Below are 17,679 nucleotides of genomic sequence, written 5' to 3' on the forward strand. Positions count from 1 at the left end.
AGAAAGGACTGTTCTGTTGCAGGAGACCCCTTCTGGTTCCTCTGTACCTCAGCAGGTGAGTGTTTCCTTTAATAGCTATCTCTCTATCTCTATATATAATCGTCTCTCTCATTCTCTCTTTCTCTCTCTCACACTTATTGTGTGTGGGCACATGCATGCCATGTCACACATGAAGATCAGAGGACAACTTGTGTAGATGAATCTTAAAAGGTCTTATTAATAAAAACACTCAGGAGCCAAGTATTGGGGTGAGCGCTGAAAGGTCAGAGAAACAGAACAAGCCACATCCAACCTCACCTTGCCAATTCCTCAGCTGATCTTTTTTCCTCAGACTGGAAGCCTCTGAATCCTCATCCGAATGGATCTCAGCTGAACTGCTGCTAAAAGCTAAAAGCTTAAACAGGCTCTAGTTCCTGGTCCTCATGCCTTATATACCTTTCTGCTTCCTGCCTCACTTCCTGGGATTAAAGTCATGTGTCACCATGCTTGGCTGTTCCCAGTGTGGCTTTGAACTCACAGAGATCCATGCCTCCAGAATGCTAGGATTAAAGGCGTGTGTGCCACCATTTTCTGGCCTCTATATCTAGTGGCTGTTCTGTTCTCTGACCCCAGATAAGTTTATTAGGGTACCCAATATTTTGGGGGACACAGTATATCACCACAGACTTGCAGAGATAACAATGGTTCTCTCCTTCCACCACAAGTACCCTGAGAACTGGACTCAGGTTGTAAGGCTTGGCAAGTACCTTTATCCACTGAGCCATCTCATCAGCCCCTCTCTCAATTTTTTTTCTTTTTGAGATAGGGTCTCATTCTGTAGCCTAGGCTGTCCCTCAATTCACAACGTAGTCTGGGTTGGCCTCCAACTCATCATGATTCTCCTGCCTTAGTCTCCCATGTGCTGGGGTTAAGGCTTACACCACTATACCCAGCTCCAGTGCCTTTTTAAAAAGCACTTCTGTAGCTGGGTATGATGCTGAATGCCTTTAATTCCAGCACTCAGGAGGCAGAGGCAGAGGCAGATAGATCTCTGTGATTTCAAGGCCAGCCTGGTCTACAGAGTGACTTCCAGGCCAGACAAGGCTAAACATTGAGACCCCTCCCCAATCATTTCTGTAAGCTTCTGTTTGATTTTCAAATTTTACTTTTATTATTCTAATTGTATGTATTGATGGAGTACAGCATGATTGTGGGAGTCTGTGGGAGTTCAGCTCCAACCTGCTCCCACCTTTTGAAGGGTTCTTAGGTGGAGAAGAGGGGGATAAGAAAATATCAGATAGAAAGAGAGACCTAGATGATAAAAAGACAGAGACACAGGATAGCTTCGGGAGGGCCTGGGTCAATACCCAATAGCCCTTAGGTTTATTCAAAAAGACTTTTTATAACATGCCAAGGGGCAAGGCAAAAGACCTCCCCCTTGCTAAATCAAAGCACACCACACAGCCAAGTGTAGACCCTTCCAAACACCTGGTAACCACGCCCGTGGTCAAATCATCCCCTTATGCAGCCCTGCTGCTGGGTAAAGCAAGCTCAGATTCTCTGACCCTGAGTAAGTTCTCACTAGGAAGCCTCTGTGGGCTCCCACACATGATAATTTTATAAATGCATATAATTTGTGCTGACCAAATCAAGGCAGTTAGTGTTACTATCTCCTCACACATTTTTAAAAGACGTATTCGTACATAGTAATTGTACATACTTATGAGTACGGTGTGACATTTCAGCGTTTTTGCAGTGTGGTCTTTCCCCCTCATTGTGAACTCCTGGCACCCACAGTGCTACAGAACACCGGTGCTCATTGCTTCTGTCTGTACTGCTGTCCACCTTCCTGTGTCCCTTGTCTCCTTTCCTGCTTTTGAACTCTGCAACCAGACTGACTATTTTAACATCCACACAGGGAAGAAAATGTGGTGTTTGTATTTCTGGGTCTGGCTTATTTCACTTTACCCAGTGTCCTCCATTTGCCCCATTTTGCTTAGAAAGGTTATCTTTTTGTATTAGAGCTGAGTAGTTTTCCATTATGCATATATACCATATTTCCTCATTTATCCAATGATGAGCATATGGATTAATTCCATATCTTACTGTCATCAATAGTCCAGCAATATCTGATTGGTTCAAAATCTGCAGTTATCTCAATAGACGCAGGAAAAAGCATTTGATAGAATTCAGTATTCCTTGGGCTGGAGAAATGGCTCAGCAGTTAAGAGCACTTGTTGCTCTTGTAGAGGACCTGAGTTTTCCCCATCACTCACATGGTGTCTTAAAACCATCTGTAATTCCAGCCCCAGGGGATCCAACACCCTCTTCTGACCTCTGCAAGCACCACACACATATGTGATGCTTATACATACATGCAGGCTAAACACTCATACACATAAACATAAAGCAAATAAACCTAAAAATAAATATTTTAAAAAAGAATTTAATATTCATGACAAATCTATCAAAAAATTACATACAGAAGGAACATACATGAACATGTTAAAAACCATGTGTGACAACTCACTGCCTGTATCATACCTGATTGGGGAAAAGCTTTCAATTTCCCCTTTATATCTCAGATAAGACAAGTATGTGTCCACCTTCACTACTTTTTTTCTTCTAGTATTGGATGGTCTCTCCATAACAGTCAGGCAAGATAAATAAATAAATAAAAGACATAGGAAGAGAGGAAGTCTACCATTCCTATTTACATGATTCCACAATAGATTAAACTGACAAATGAATTCATTAAAGTCAAATAATTTTTTAAAATATCAAGGTGTAAAATCAGTAACATTGAGACTAGAAAGATGGTTCCACTGGTAAAGTGTTTTCTATGCAAGTGTGAGGACCTGAGTTCTGATCCTAAACACCCATAGGAAAAAGCAGGTTTGGAGTGCATGCCTGTAACCCCAGCATTGGTGAATAGGAGAGGATCAGAGGCAGGCAGATCCTCTGGAAATCCCTTACAGATGGTCTAGCCACATCAGTGAGTTCCAAGTTTAATGAAGACTGTCTCAAAAAATGGAAGGTAGAGGGATAGAGATATGTCTCCCACATTTGTGTGCATGCATGTACACACACATGCATAAACACATGCACATACACACACACATCTATCACACATACACACACACATACACACACACACACACACACACACACACACACACCACAATCAGTAGCATTTCTTCTTTATTATGTGCTAAAGATTGAGCCCAGGGACTCATGAATGCTAGGCAGATGTTTTACCACTGGCCTAAGTCCCCAGCCCATCAGTCACATTCTTAATATACCAACGACAATATTGTTGACAAGGAAATATGAAAGTAATATCTTTGTTTAAAAAGTGTATGTTTGCACCGGGCAGTGGTGGCGCATGCCTTTAATCCCAGCACTCGGGAGACAGAGCCAGGCGGATCTCTGTGAGTTTGAGGCCAGCCTGGTCTACAGAGTGAGATCCAGGACAGGCACCAAAGCTACACAGAGAAACCCTGTCTTGAAAAACAAAACAAAACAAAACAAAACAAAGTGTATGTTTGCACATGTGTAGATAAGTGGCTGGGCACAGTGGCTTACACCTGAAATCCTCACTCTCAAGAGGCAAAGGCAGGAAGATTACAAATTTGAGGCCAGCCTGAGCTACAAAGTGAGATCCTGTCTCAAAGAAAAAGTAGTGAAATTATATAGAGATGTTATTTATCTTTTTTGATAAAACATTTTCATGAATTTTAAAAAGAGAAAAAAAAATAATTTAATTCCCCCCAATCACATACATCCAGTTCCAATAGTCAGAAGGAAGAAGCAGGTGGGTTTCCTGACCCAAGTTAAAGACTGACAAGAATAGTCTACATAGGGAGTTCCAGGCCAGCCAGGAACAAGCAGGTCTTATCTCAAAAAATAAATTAATGAATTAACTATCCAAACGCGACCTTTATTTTTTTAAGAAAAAAATCGTGCTTATCTCCTGTCATTCTGCAAATAAGATCTCTACATATGCTGTTTACCATTTCGTATAGACTCTTGTTTAATTGTTGTCAAAATTGAGCTGGCAACAGTGGCGCACACACATGCAGTCCCAGACCTTTGCAAGAATAAGGGAGGAAAGTCTACTGAACCAAGAGTCCAAGACCAGCGCAGCCAACATAAGAAGGTTCATCTCAGAAACAAATAACAAAACAGTTAACGTAGAGGGCTGGGAAGACCGCTGAGCTGGTGAATGCTTGCCCACCAGGCACAAAGCCCAGCGTTAGTCTCCAACACTGTTTAAAGCCGGAATGGTGGCATGCACCTCGAATCCCAGCACTCAGAAGGTGGAGGCAGAAGTTCAAAGGTCATCCTAGTCTACATAGTGTCTTCCGGGCCAGCCTGAGTTGCTTGAGATCCTGTCTCTAAATAAATAAATAAATCTTAATATAGATAAAATATTTGTATTCAAGAAGATGGTGCAGCCAGGCAGTGGGTGGCGCACACCTTTAATCCCGGCACTCAGGAAGCAGAGGCAGCCAATCTCTGTGAGTTCGAGGCCAGCCTGGCCTACAGAGTGAGTTCCAGGACAGGCACCAAAACTACACAGAGAAACCCTGTCTCGAAAAGTAAAAAAGAAGAAGAAGAAGATGGCTCAGTTCTTTGTAAGCATGAGGACCTGTGTTCATATCCCCAGAGCATGTAAAAGACAGGTATGGCATGTGTCTGTGACCCCAGCTCTAGGGAGTGGGGAGGGGCAGTACACACAGGTAGATGCCAGGGCTCAGTGTCAGCTAGTCTAACCCAAATGGTGAGCTCCAGGTTCAATGAGAGATCTTATCTCAAAAACTGCGGTCTAGACGGCCAGTTAAGTGGTCCACAGGATAAATATGCTAGTCACCAAACCTGACAATCTGAGTTTGAGCCCCAAACCCAGATGGGAGAGAGGTTGTATTCTGCCCCACCACTGCCACACACACAGAATGAATAACTGTCAATTGAAAACCTTTACTGAAGTAGACAGCAATGGAGGGAGACACCCAATGTACCCATGGGTGCACACGTCTCCCCAACACATGTACAGCACACACACTAAGTAAATGATTCTAACAGTGTATAATTCATTAGTTACATTATTTCCTAACCTAATTGTGTAGTAGAATTCTTTAAAATAAAGCAGGAGGCTGCTACATTTGAGTGTGAAATATCCCTCACAAGCTCGCGTGTTTGAGGAGCTGGTCACAGCTGTGGCGCTGTCTGGGGAGGCTGTGGAATCTCTTAGACATGGGGTCTGAAGGGCAAATGTGGGTTATGGGGCAGGAATTTAAGTTGATACTCTGATTCTGGTGCACTGAGGTCTCTGGTTCGTGGTTGTGCCTTGTAAGAAACAGCTGTCACATGTTCCTGCCACTGTGACCTTGAGCAGCTCCCATGACCACGTCCTGCCTACCATGATGAATGATACAACCTCAAACCATCAAGAAAAAACAAAACAAAACAAACAAACAAACCAACCTCCTTTCTCAAGTCATTCTCTGAGGAATTCTCTCACAGCACCAAGAAAATGACCACAGAGCCTTGTAGGTAGCTCCCACTGGTATATTGTCTGCAGTTTCTGAAGTTCAAGGCTTTGGACTTCCTGTACAGGAAGGCCCTGGAGAACGGAGTAATTAATTGGGCATCTTTGACCTCCACAGCACCGGATGCACATGGTGCACATATATACATGCAGGCAAAACACCCATACATATAACATAAATCTTTTTAAAAATAGAACAAAACCAAACCAAACAAACCCCTGAGTTTTGCCACCGACTAGCTGAGGTCTGAATCTGAACCTTTGTGGCATTCTGTCATGCTGGATTCTGTCTGTCTGTCTTGTTGAACAGCTTCCCAGGGAAAGGCAGGATTGTCTTCATCCCTGGAACGTAAAAGAACTTTAGAGATAACCCCTGAGCCTTGCTGGGACAGTGAATTGCTGTGCTTTTGCTTGTTCAGAATTCCCCTTTGCCCTTGGCCATAGCTAACCTGTCTTTCTCCAGCCCGCCATCTATGGACACCTATTCAAAGTGTCTAGGACATTACAGGCCAGGGAGAGTCAGCCATCGGGCAAGCTGACAAGCCCGCGCTTGGGAAGAAAGGATGAGAAGAGATGTATTTGATCTTGCCAGTTCAGTGTGCCTCTGCTTCTTCTCTGACAGGAAATCGATGACTGCCTGGTCCAAGCAAAAGATCGAAGTTATGACGCCCTTGTGCACTTCGGGAAGCGGGGCTTGAATGTGGCGGCCACAGCAGCTGTGATGGCTGCTTCCAAGGTAGAGTACCGTGCCGGGGCCTGACTACCAGGGTCCCCTAGTTACCTCTACCTGTCACCTATGTAGATCGCACAGGGTAGGCTAAAGACCACTCAGCACCCCTTTATCTTTGTATTTGAAGGTTCCTTTAAAAAATATAATGGGGAGCTGGGCAGTGGTTGAGCACCCTTTAATCTCACACTAGGAAGGCAGAGACAGGCAGATCTCTGTGAGTTCAAGACCAGCCTGGTCTACAGAGCGAGCTCTAGGACAGCCAAGGCTACACATAGAAACCCTGTCTCAAACAAAACAAAACAAAAAAAATACGATGAGGAAAGGATGGTGAATTTTGCCTCCGGAGCATTCGCCTCTCTTTCATATGCACATGTACAGACAAACATGATATATGATAGCAAGAGTTTCCCAGAGTGCATGAAGCAACCTGTGGATCACAGGTTAAAAACCTCTAACCTGGGCTGGAGAGATGGCTCAGCAGTTACGAGCACACGCTGCTCTTGCAGAGGACCTGGGTTCGGTTCCCAGCACAGTCAGGTGGGTCACAGCTGCCTGTATCTCCAGCTCCAGGAGGAGATCTGATGCCTTCTTCAGACCTCAGTGGGTCCCCGCACTGGATCCACACACAGATGTGCACATAATTAAACATAAAATAAACCTTGAAAAAAAAAGTACTCTAATCTACTGGAAGCTGAGGTGTGAAAGAAAAAAACAGAGGGAAAAGGGAGGGAGAGGATCATCTAAACCCAAAGTGGGAAAGTAGAGAGTTCATCTAGGCATGTAGATAGTCTCCATGTTCATGTGGTCCTTTGCATCCTGAGAAGGGATGAAAGGTTACAATGTAGAACATGATGATGATGATGATGATGATGTGTATAGCAGGCAGAGTGAAGTGGAGAAGGTTCAAAATAAACAGGACCAGTGGGCAATTGTGATGTGGTCATTACTTCTTCCTCTTTGTTATCTAGCCCCTGAAAAAAAATCCTTTTATGTCCCTTCCTAGTTTCTTCTCATGTGACACCTTGTCATTGTGTGGATTGCTATGTCTACAGACCCAAACAACTGAAATAGTCAGACATCTTAGAGTGAATTCATCAGATCTCCCTAGTGTTCCCTTCCCTGGGATCCAGACACAGGCTAGAGGTGTACAGTCAGCAGTTACAGCACTGTTGAGAAAACCCAGTGGCTAGCAGGGCGGTGGTGGCACACGCCTTTAATCCCAGCACTGTTAGGCAGAGCCAGGCAGATCTCTGTGAGTTCAAGGTCAGCCTGGTCTACAGAGTGAGATCCAGGACAGGCACCAAAACTACACAGAGAAACCCTGTCCTGAAAAAAAACCAAAAAAAGAAAAAGAAAAAAGAAAACCCAGTGGCTGAGAGGTGAGCTATAAGAGCAAAACAGAGGTGATAAGTCTGGACATGATGCCAGGGTTTGGGTCCGATGTGATGAGGTGTGGGTGGGTTTGGAGTCTGATGTGATGGAGGTATGGATGGGTTTGGGGTCTGATGTGATGGAGGTGTGGGGTCTGATGTGATGGAGGTGTGGGGTCTGATGTGATGGAGGTGTGGGGTCTGATGTGATGGAGGTGTGGGGTCTGATGTGATGGAGGTGTGGACGGGTTTGGCAGAGGCAGGTAGATACAAACCTCGGTTCTCCTTGTGCTTTGAGTAGGTGGCGGGATGGAACACACTGATGGCCAGCAAGGATCCAAGATGGGTTCCTGTGCCAGGAAATAGGGAAAAGCATGCTGAGAGCATTGGCTGGAGAAAGCTCAGCACCCAGAGCTGAATGGTTGTTTCAAAAGGACCTTCTGCCTCTAGTGGCACCTTTAATCAGAAGGCAGAGGCAGATGGATCATTGTGAGTTCAAGGCCAGCCTGGTTGGTCTACATATGAAGTTCCAGGCCAGTCAGGGCTACATAGTGAGACTCTATCTCGAATGATAACAACAATTGTTTCTATTTTTAAAGAAAGGAAAGTCCCTTTTGAGGCTGGGAGGAGGGAAGGAGAGATGGAAGGAAGGAACTGTGGGAAAGTGTGACTCTAGTATCCACAGGACTCCTGGCCACTGTAGTGTAATAGGAACTACCAAAGTAGCAGATCCCAGACAGCATTTTTGGGAGGGAAACTCTGCCTTGGCACTTGAGATCTATCAGGGTTTACAAATAGCCATGAATCCCAAGAAACTTCCATCTGTAATACAAGCCTCTAAGGTTCAAATTTTTTAAATGAAAGAAAAGAGAACAAGCCACCAAGCCCTGAATTTGTCCGCCCAACCCTTCAGCACAGTGATGGAAACCATCTCTCAGTCCCCCTCTCCTGCGTCTTCTCTGCCTTGGAAGCCTGATGGAAGAGGGTACCACTTAGTCTCTCTGCAGTCAGAGTAGACACGGTGTATTTGTCAGCACTGGTCACCCAGCTCCTCAACCACCCTGAGGCATCAGCAACTTCCGGAGGGTCATTCTCTTCCAGGTCTGCCTCCGGCTGGGGCCTCCAGAGCCTTGATGCCATCTTGGCTGGTCATCTCCTCACTCCGTCACCAGGAAGGCCCCTAGCTAGGCCTAAGACTCCTCCAGCAGAGCATCTTACCTCAGCTAAGACCCGAAGGACAGTCCAGGTGGTCTAGAACTTGCCTCAAGGAATAACTTCTCATCAGTTCCTTCCATCTGGGTGTGCGTGGCAAAGGACTTCCGTTTTCTGTCCGATGGTTTTAAATGAGAGAAAATTTTCTGCTCTGTGGGAGCCTTGATTTTTCTCACGAAATATAAATATTTAGGGAGAGAAAACACATCTCCTCCTCCAAAAATAATGCCCTCTATTTTTTGAAACAGATACATGCTTTTAAAAAAAAAATCCAAAACTTCAGTCACGCTGCCGAGGTCTACACCAGTGGTTTCCATGGCGACAGCGGACAGCACCCAGCAGTGTCAGAGGATGACTCACTCACTGTGGGTCCAAATCTGGCTTTCATGCCTAAACCACCTAGGAGGCTTTGAGTTTTGGTTTTAAGTAGTGCTGAATCAGAGCCTCAGGCAGTGGGCCTGTGGATCTCTGTTCTTTTTTTTTTTTTTTTTTTTTTTTTTTGGTTTTTTCGAGACAGGGTTTCTCTGTATAGCTTTGCGCCTTTCCTGGAGCTCACTTGGTAGACCAGGCTGGCCTCGAACTCACAGAGATCCGCCTGGCTGGATCTCTGTTCTTAATACGATGATTTTAAACATCCAGCTTTGGATAGGTCACTGCCTGAAGTCCCATCCAGAGTAGAAAACATGGGTGACTGAGGTTAAAACAGTTTATTTCTGTATTTTTCCTGTGGTGCAAATGTAATACCTTAGAACATGGACCTTGAAGATAAAAAGAACTGTGGGGGTGGTGTGTGTGTGTGTGTGTGTGTGTGTGTGTGTGTGTGTGTGTGTGTGTGTGTGTGTATCCCTGTATGTGGACAAAGACATCATTGTACAACATGAATCGGTGTCACAGTGGGACTGCAAAGCCCTCTATCAGGTCACGTGATCAAGGATTGGACCTCAACCCTTCCAGCGCTCTTTTGCCCATGTTTCCATGGCTCCCTGGATACTACAGAGCTATCTATAGAGGGATGAAAGATCTTTTGACCACATTATGGCTCAGTGGTTAAAAGCACCTCTTCTAGAGGGCCCAGATTCAGTTCCCAGCACCCACACCACAGCTCACAAGTGTCTGTGACTCCAGTCCCAAGGAATCTAACGTGCTATTCTGGCCTCAGGGGCCCTGCATGCTCATGGTACACAGACATATGTGTAGGCAAAACACCTATACACAAACATTTTAAAAATAAAAACAATATTGAACTCTGAGCAACTTCCCTAGTAAAATAATACCTGTGGAGGATGTTCTTATCTTCATGAAGTATGAAAATCTTTCTAGGTCTAGGTTGTTGAGATGGCTCAGTGGGTCAAGGCTTTTGCTGTTGACTTTACGATGACCCGAATTCGTTCCTGGAACCCATGTAGTAGAATGAAGGAACCAACAGTTGAAAGTTGACCTCTGACTGCTGTATGTGTGCCAAACATGTGCACATGTACACACACACACACACACACACACACACACCAAATAAATGCAAAAATGTCTTGAGCTTCATAAGCCATATCATTATGAAAACATAATTTCTTATTCCTCTATTGTTCTGTTATTTTTATCTTGAAACTAGAAAAACCTAAAACAAACAAAACCAGACATGGAAACTTTCTGTTCCCTGTTTATCCCTGTCCATACCATTGTCTCCAAGGCTTCCATCTCTGTCCCCAGGAAATGATATGCCCTTTGTGTAAGTGTCCTGGTGGCTTCGCTGGCTTTTTCTGCTCTATTTCCTGTCTCATAGCCCATGATTCCATGCAAAAGGAAGACAGCCCCAACTCTTTCGAAGACCAGAATTGATCATCTCTGTTTTTCAAAAACAGTACTCCTGGAATTCATTTGTCCAGAAGAACTCATTTCACATTATCAGTTGGCCCCAGTGAAGAGAATGAGCTGAACCCAAGCTCTGCAACCACGAGGCGGCATCCTGGACACCTTACTCTCTTGGAAACTTGGCCCCTGCACTGGGTCCCAGCTACCTGTTCATTCTTAGGCTTGCTAGGCCAACTTTACTTAACTTGAAAGCAATGTTCCTTTAGTTCCCCTGAAGACGTGTTGCTGGAACAGCCCCAATTGTACCAACTCTGTCATTAAAGTCAGCCATTGAAGAGAAATGCCCCAAGTAAAAGTTGCATTCTGTGAATTAGAGATTGTCCTGCAGGTGGTTTTCAATGTATGTGGGGGGTTGGGGGATGTTTGCACTTACATGCTTATGTGTGGCTCCTCCTCCCTACAGGAACCCCATGTTTCTTTATTAGATTACTAGCTTCTTTACTTAAAAACTTATTTTAAATTATGTGTCTATGTCTGTGTGTAGCTATTTGCACATGTTATTATTGCCCACAAGGCCATAGTGTAGGATTTCCTTGGAATTGGAGTTACAGGAGGCTGTGGGGTACCTGATGTGAGTGCTGGGAACTGGACTCAGATCTTCTGCAAGAGGAGTATGTGCTACTCAGCCGCTGAGCCAGCTTCTCTGCCCCTAATTGCTAGTGTCTTGAACTAAGAGAATGTGCCTTCTTTTCCTGCATTTTTTGCATTAGAAAATAACCAGAAGGGGCTAGAGAGGTGGCTCAGCAGTTAAGAGCATTGGCTACTCCTTTAGAGGACCCAGGTTCAATTCCCAGCACCCATATGGCAGCTCATAACCATCTATAACTCGCAGGAGATCTGATGTCCTCTTCTGACATCTGCAGACACTGCATAGGCATGGTAGGCAGACATACAGTCGGATACTCATGAATTAAAAATAAAATCCCAAGAAAAAGAGTTAAATAACAGATACAGATAATACATAAATAATAATAAAAACAATAGATAAAGAGTTAAATAACAGGATCAACAAGGCTTAGTTTTTTTTTTAGTCTTTATTTTATTTTACAATACCATTCAGTTCTACATATCAGCCACGGGTTCCCCTATTCTCCCCCCTCCCACCCCCTCCCCTTACCTCCAGCCTACCCCCCATTCCCGCCTCCTCAAGGGCAAATCCTCCCCCGAGGACTGCGATCAACCTGATAGACTCAGTCCAGGCAGGTCCAGTCCCTTCCTCCCAGACTGACAAGGCTTAGTTTTGTACTTACTTGTTATTACTCATTAAACCTAATTGATGTTCTGGTCGTGGTGACATGCAACTTTAATCCCAGCACCTGGGATGCAGAGGCAGGTGGATCTCTGTGAGTGCAATCCCAACCTGGTCTACATAGTAAGTTCCCGAATAGCCAGAGCTACTTAGTGACCCTGTGTTGAAAAAACACAAACAAAAAAACCCTTAGTTGATGGGAAATATGCACCACCCTTTTTTATTCATCCACCCCTACTGTGTCAGTACAGTAGTCACTGGCCACATTGGGTCTATTTCAATATAGATGAGTTGAAGTGGAGGCGCCCTGGAGTTGAGTTCCTCAGTTGGCCGGTAGCTGGCACAGGCACAGCATATTTCCATCATGGAGGAAACCTGTTCTGGGCGACTCCTCAGGTCCTCTGTGAACATTCTTGGTTCTCATCGGTCTTGTTTTCACTCTTTTGCCTGCAGCTACTCTGGCTTTGATGGGGTGCTCTCCCCTCTTTACTCACCAAGTTCTCTGGAGCTGTGTTTGTACGGCTCCCAGGGAAGCAGAGCTGGACGGTCCTGCCTACACCAGCACCCATGCCGGCTCCTGATTCTCCAGCCTCTTCCTTGTGCCAGCCTGGTTTCCACACACTTCGGACAACACTCAAACACTTTGCCTGCAACTGTGATCTGTGACCACAAGGGGTTGGTCAGGCTTTGGCCACAGCCTACTCTCTGAGTAGATGGGCGCCATTCACTGGGAAATGGAATTATGTGTTCTCATTCATTTGTTTTATTCCCAGTCAACCTCGCCTTAAAAAAAAATTAGTGCTCAGAGTTGCTCTTTCTAGAATGATAAGAAAATGGTCCTGTAGGGGTAACACAAGAAGGGGTGGAAGGATAAAGATAGCCTGGGAGGCTGGGGCCAGAGTTGGGCTGCAGGCCTCAGACAGGGAAGGGGAAAGCAGACAACCATTGCCCCGCTATTGCGCAATCCATGTTAGCAGGGCGGGGGAGGGGGAGGAGGAAGGGACGCTGAAAGGGTAGGACCTGAGTAGTGAAAGGGCGAGCTTCCGAATTGACTGTCATTTGTTACCTGGGTGCCAGAGAGCACGAGAAACGTGGAGGAAGCTTGCACAGGGCAGGCAGGTCTCCAACTGAGACGGCTGTCTTGAGAGCTCCATGTTGGGAGGGCCCTGAACCCCCGTTTCCTGGGGATGCCTGATTCGGATGACCTGACACGGAGCTCTAGCTCACCAGGCAGTTTGATTTTGCCTGTTATTTCTCATTAAGGGCACTTCCTTTGGGTCAGGAAACAGATCATATCCCAAACATCCCTGTCCCCAGCTGCAAAGTCAGAAGACAAACAGGGGAGAAAGATGCTGGGGTATTGGGCCAGTTCTCAGCATAGTCCACGAACTGTTTCTAGAAGGTTCTCACTATCCTACTATCCTCCCCCCCCCCCTTCCTCCTGGTGTGCCAGCCCTCACCTTGCACAACGGTGAGCTCCTGTGTCAGGCCTCCACTGAGACTCAGGCAGCCGCCATGTTGTCCGTCCACCCAGAACCGGTGCATGTTTTGCCAACTTGGTCTTTTGTCCTCTTGTACACATGTCTGTCTCGATGTCTCGGTCTGACTGAGGTTCTTGGAAGCGGGAGCCGCTTCACACCGACGTTTGTTCCTCTTCAGGACTCCATGGCATTCTGTCAGCATTCCCTCAGCATCTGTTGGTGTGAACAGTGAAAGCATGAGCTGAGCAGTGAATGAGTGGACCAGTAGAGAAAGGAGAGTCACATGACTCTTTGGTATCTTGTTGGCCTGTGCCCATGGCTTTTTCTTTCTTTCTTTCTTTTTTTTTTCTTTTGCCCCTTTTACCTCTTACCAGGTGGCTCGACTCTTTCATTTTGTCTCCTCTTTGGACGTCAGAGAAGGGCAGGTAACCCCCTTGAGAGGTGTGACTAACTCCAAACTGATCCAGTCAGATAGAGAGGCCCAGCAGCCGTCTCTACCCACCAGGCTCTGGTCTGGATCCGAGGCAGGTGTCTTGCTGCCCCAACACCTCCGTGTGGCATGTGTGAATCCAGACACACAGACTGGCTGCACTTTGTCATCATACCAGAGCTTGTTAGTGTGGTCATCTGGCAGCATCTAACATGTGACTAACTTCCTCGGTTCCCACCCCTCTTTGTTTAACGCCTGGAGAATGAACTGAATTTGTACCGACGCTCTCCCGGTAGAAATCCTCATCTCTTTTTGTTTTGTTTCTTAATCCAGTTTTGTGTCCTAAAGAAAGCCTGATCTCTGTGCGGCATGCCAAGGTGGGGCTGCCTGGCCCTGCCGTAGAGCACGTTCAGCCGTTCAGCCGTGGAAGCTGGGCATGATGTGAGGTTTAGCAGGAAGCACTAACTCTTCTTGAATTAATTACCCCTGGGGAATGTGGTTATGCTAGTAGTGGCTTTGTTGTCAATTGCCTGACTCACTAAAACCTTTCACTTTTATCCTCATTGTCATCCGAAGTGAGCACTGGGAAGTGAGCACTGGGTACTTGAGGAAATGACATGAGTTAAAATTCACACTCCGCTGGGCCTTCCCCTGAGACTTGGTGGATCCCTCCAGAACCTGCTCACGGCCTTAAATCATTCCATTTCGGAAAGTATCTGCCTTACCTCTCGGTTCTATTTTAATTTCAGTTAAATATATACCCATGGGCCATAGCGCTGCACACCTGTAATCCCAGCACTTAGGACGTGGGCGAAGGAAGATTGGGAACTCAAGGCCATCTTGACTACATAGTGAGCTTGAGGCTACCCTGCCTCCAAAATAAAAAATAGGACCCAGAGAGATGGCTCAGTGGTTGAGAGGCAGGTTCAGTTTCTAGCATCCATATGGTAGCTTGCAAACATCTGTAACTCCAGTTCTGAGGGATCCAGTGCCTACTTCTGACCTCTGTGGGCACCAGACATGAATGCGGTGCACATACATGCAGGCAAAACACTAATACAAATAAAATAAGTAAAAATTAAAACAAAGCAAAACCAAAACTTCCTGAATTGTTTTGGGTTTGAAGACCTTTGCCACTATCATAGAAGCCCTGTATTCACAGAATGAGGTCCTCAGGGTTATCTTGAGAAACTGCTGTGTGTTGCTGGAAATTTAATTGCATTGCCTCCCTAAAGGAGTGCATGAGCCTTGGGCAAGACACAAAAAGGATAAAAGAGGGTGAGGTCACTCCTAGCCCTACCACCCAGTAAAGCCTGTCACCTGGAGGCAGGCTTTCACTGAGCAGATACAGTCATGGGCATTGACAATGGATAACTGCACCCCATCCATCTCCTTAGTCATCAAAACTTCCAACATTCCCTCTAGGATGGACTAAATAGCAATGCTTAGTGGTGAGAAAGTATTAAAAACTGTCTAACGAATATACCTCTCTTGGTTGGTAGAGTGCTTGCCTAGCTTGCACAAAGCCTTAGGTTAAATCCCAAGCACCATGTAAATTAAATGTGGCTTTGGATACCTGAAATCCCAGTGGTTGGGAGGTGAAGATCAGAAGTTCAAGGTCTATCCTTGGCTACTTAGCAAGTTTGAGGTCAGCCTGGGATACATGAAACCCTGTCAAAACAACCAGGCATAGTGACATATGCCTTTAATCTCAGCACTTGAGAAGCAGAGGCAGGTAGACTTCTGTGAGTTCAAGGCGAACCTGGTCTACACCAAGAATTCTAGGTCAGCCTGAGTTACACAGTGAAACCCTGTCTCAAAACAAACAAAAAAAACCAAAAATCCTCTTTCCACTTGGTTCACATATTTACACACCCAAGTTCTTCAAAAGGGGCTCTCCCCTGGAGCACTTTGCCTCACAGGTGTGCCACCGTTCTGTGTCCTACTCTTGTGGGCACATCTCAGTGCGTGTTCAACAGGATACCCGCTCAGGTCTGGGCCCCTGGCTCATGTATGGGAGTGGGGTGGGGTGCTTTCCTGTAGCCACTTCACGCAGGCAGCGACTCAATAGATGCCCACATGCTTATGCTGTCCAGCTCCTTGGCCCTGACTCCTTGTCAAGTAGAAAGGATGGTGCAAGGTTGCAATATTATTATCTGGAGGGGAAGACCAGCAGATAATGCCCAGAGTCAAGTACATTTCCATGGAGTACAGGGAACAGGACAGATGAGAGCATGTTGCAGGGAGTCTAGATGTTTATCAGAAGCTGCTCAAAGAAGTGCGGCTGTTTTCATTGTCTAGAAGTCATTATCTCAAGTGCCACTAAGAAAGGAAACATTGCTAGCAAAATAGGGACACAATGCCTTCCACTTAGAGTGTTTACGGCTTATTTAACACACTGCTAGACTGAGGTTTTAAAAAACAGTTGCGCATACAATTAAGAGGAGCGCAGAAGCACAGTAAACAGGCTAAGGTCTGACTAACCCGGTTGCTCACCGTCAGAGTCGCTGAAGCGCTACAGCTCAGCCATCCGTCGATGCCTGTGCTATCCTTTTCTCTGATTCTTGCAAAGGACTAGTGATATGGCTACGACTGTTATTTCTGGAATCTTCATCTGTGCTGCCAATACCTATTATGCCCTCCACTTCCTGTAGAAATGCTGAAGGTAAAAAAGTCCGAGGAAATGCTGAAGGAAGACCCCAGACTCAAATAGCGTGCAAGAACAAAGAGCATTTATTATACCAGCATGCATGTGAGGTCATTCACCTGTACAAAGTGGCGATAACCCCGAGAGGGACATGTAGGCTCCTTTAGAGTACAGTTAAGGGGAGTTTCAGGTCACCTACATAGCTGGTTAAGCAGGCAGCAGTTATATTAATATATTTCTAATTGGCTGAGGTCTAGTCTTATCATTTTCGGACACATCTGCACAAGCTGGGACGTGACTCAGAAGGGGCTGCTGGGTTTGTCCTTGAGACACTGTGAGGCTGACTTAGACCCTCTGTGTTTGCTCTCTCCCTCGACCCTGAATGTAAAGGCCTTGTAGATAAGTGGCTCTTTGTTGGCAAAGACACCTGTCTGTCCTTCTCAGAGGCCTGAGGCCTGAATGTAGTTGTGAAAGTGGGAGAGTTTAACCCCTTTGTTCCTTGATGGTCCAATAAAGATCAGTGGAATTTTAGTTAACCAGGACCCATATTTCTTCACTTAACCAAACACTCAGAACCTTCCATTGTCTCCAGTCTTGCCATGGGTGATAACCAAGTATACCATCTGTAGGTAGAGATAGTGATATCAGAAGCAATATTACAAGACCACTGTAACTTCAGAGGTGGAAGACTGTGTTTATGAACTGATGAAAACCACTTATGGAAAAAGCTAGGAGTGGATGGAAGTTGTCATTATTACAACGAGGCTCTGAACAATGGCTCTGCAACTCCCCTATCACCAGCTCCAAGATCTAAACCACCCTTGGAGGCAGAGAGAAAGGAGCAGGGCAGGACTTTCCTCTTCTGCATATCAGGAAGAGAAAATGTCTCCCCAACCACAAACCCCTCAGCGGCTTTCTCCTCACAACCTGTTGGACAAGACTGCAGGATGATGCAGCCATAGCTGCAAGGGAGGCATCATTTCAAGAATGAAGACTGGGAAATGGCTCGGTCAGTAAAGTGCTTACAATGCAAGCATGAGCACCTGAGTCCCCGGAACCCAGTAAAAACGTCAAGTGTGGTGGCACATGCCTGTGATCCCTGTGCTGGGGGCGGGTGCAGACTAAAAGATCCCCAGGGTAGCCTCGCCTAACTTGGTGAACTCC

General features: G+C 45.8%; 1 protein-coding gene across 4 annotated transcripts in view; it reads left to right on the top strand.

Annotated features, from left to right (window-relative positions):
* The window catches only part of Reep1 (receptor accessory protein 1), a 103,305-nt gene that overhangs the window by 63,985 nt on the left and 21,641 nt on the right, over positions 1-17,679 (top strand). For all 4 annotated transcript variants that reach the window (XR_006070406.2, XM_042273451.2, XM_076566915.1 and 1 more), the window contains exon 5: positions 6,153-6,266. Coding sequence is in view for 3 of the 4 variants with exons in the window: in XM_042273451.2 (XP_042129385.2) it covers positions 6,153-6,266 (114 nt within the window). In the remaining variant the exon portion in view is untranslated. The remainder of the gene's footprint in view (positions 1-6,152; positions 6,267-17,679) is intronic.

This window comes from Peromyscus maniculatus, chromosome 3 (assembly GCF_049852395.1).
Source record: "Peromyscus maniculatus bairdii isolate BWxNUB_F1_BW_parent chromosome 3, HU_Pman_BW_mat_3.1, whole genome shotgun sequence".
NCBI classification, from domain to species: Eukaryota; Metazoa; Chordata; class Mammalia; order Rodentia; family Cricetidae; genus Peromyscus; species Peromyscus maniculatus.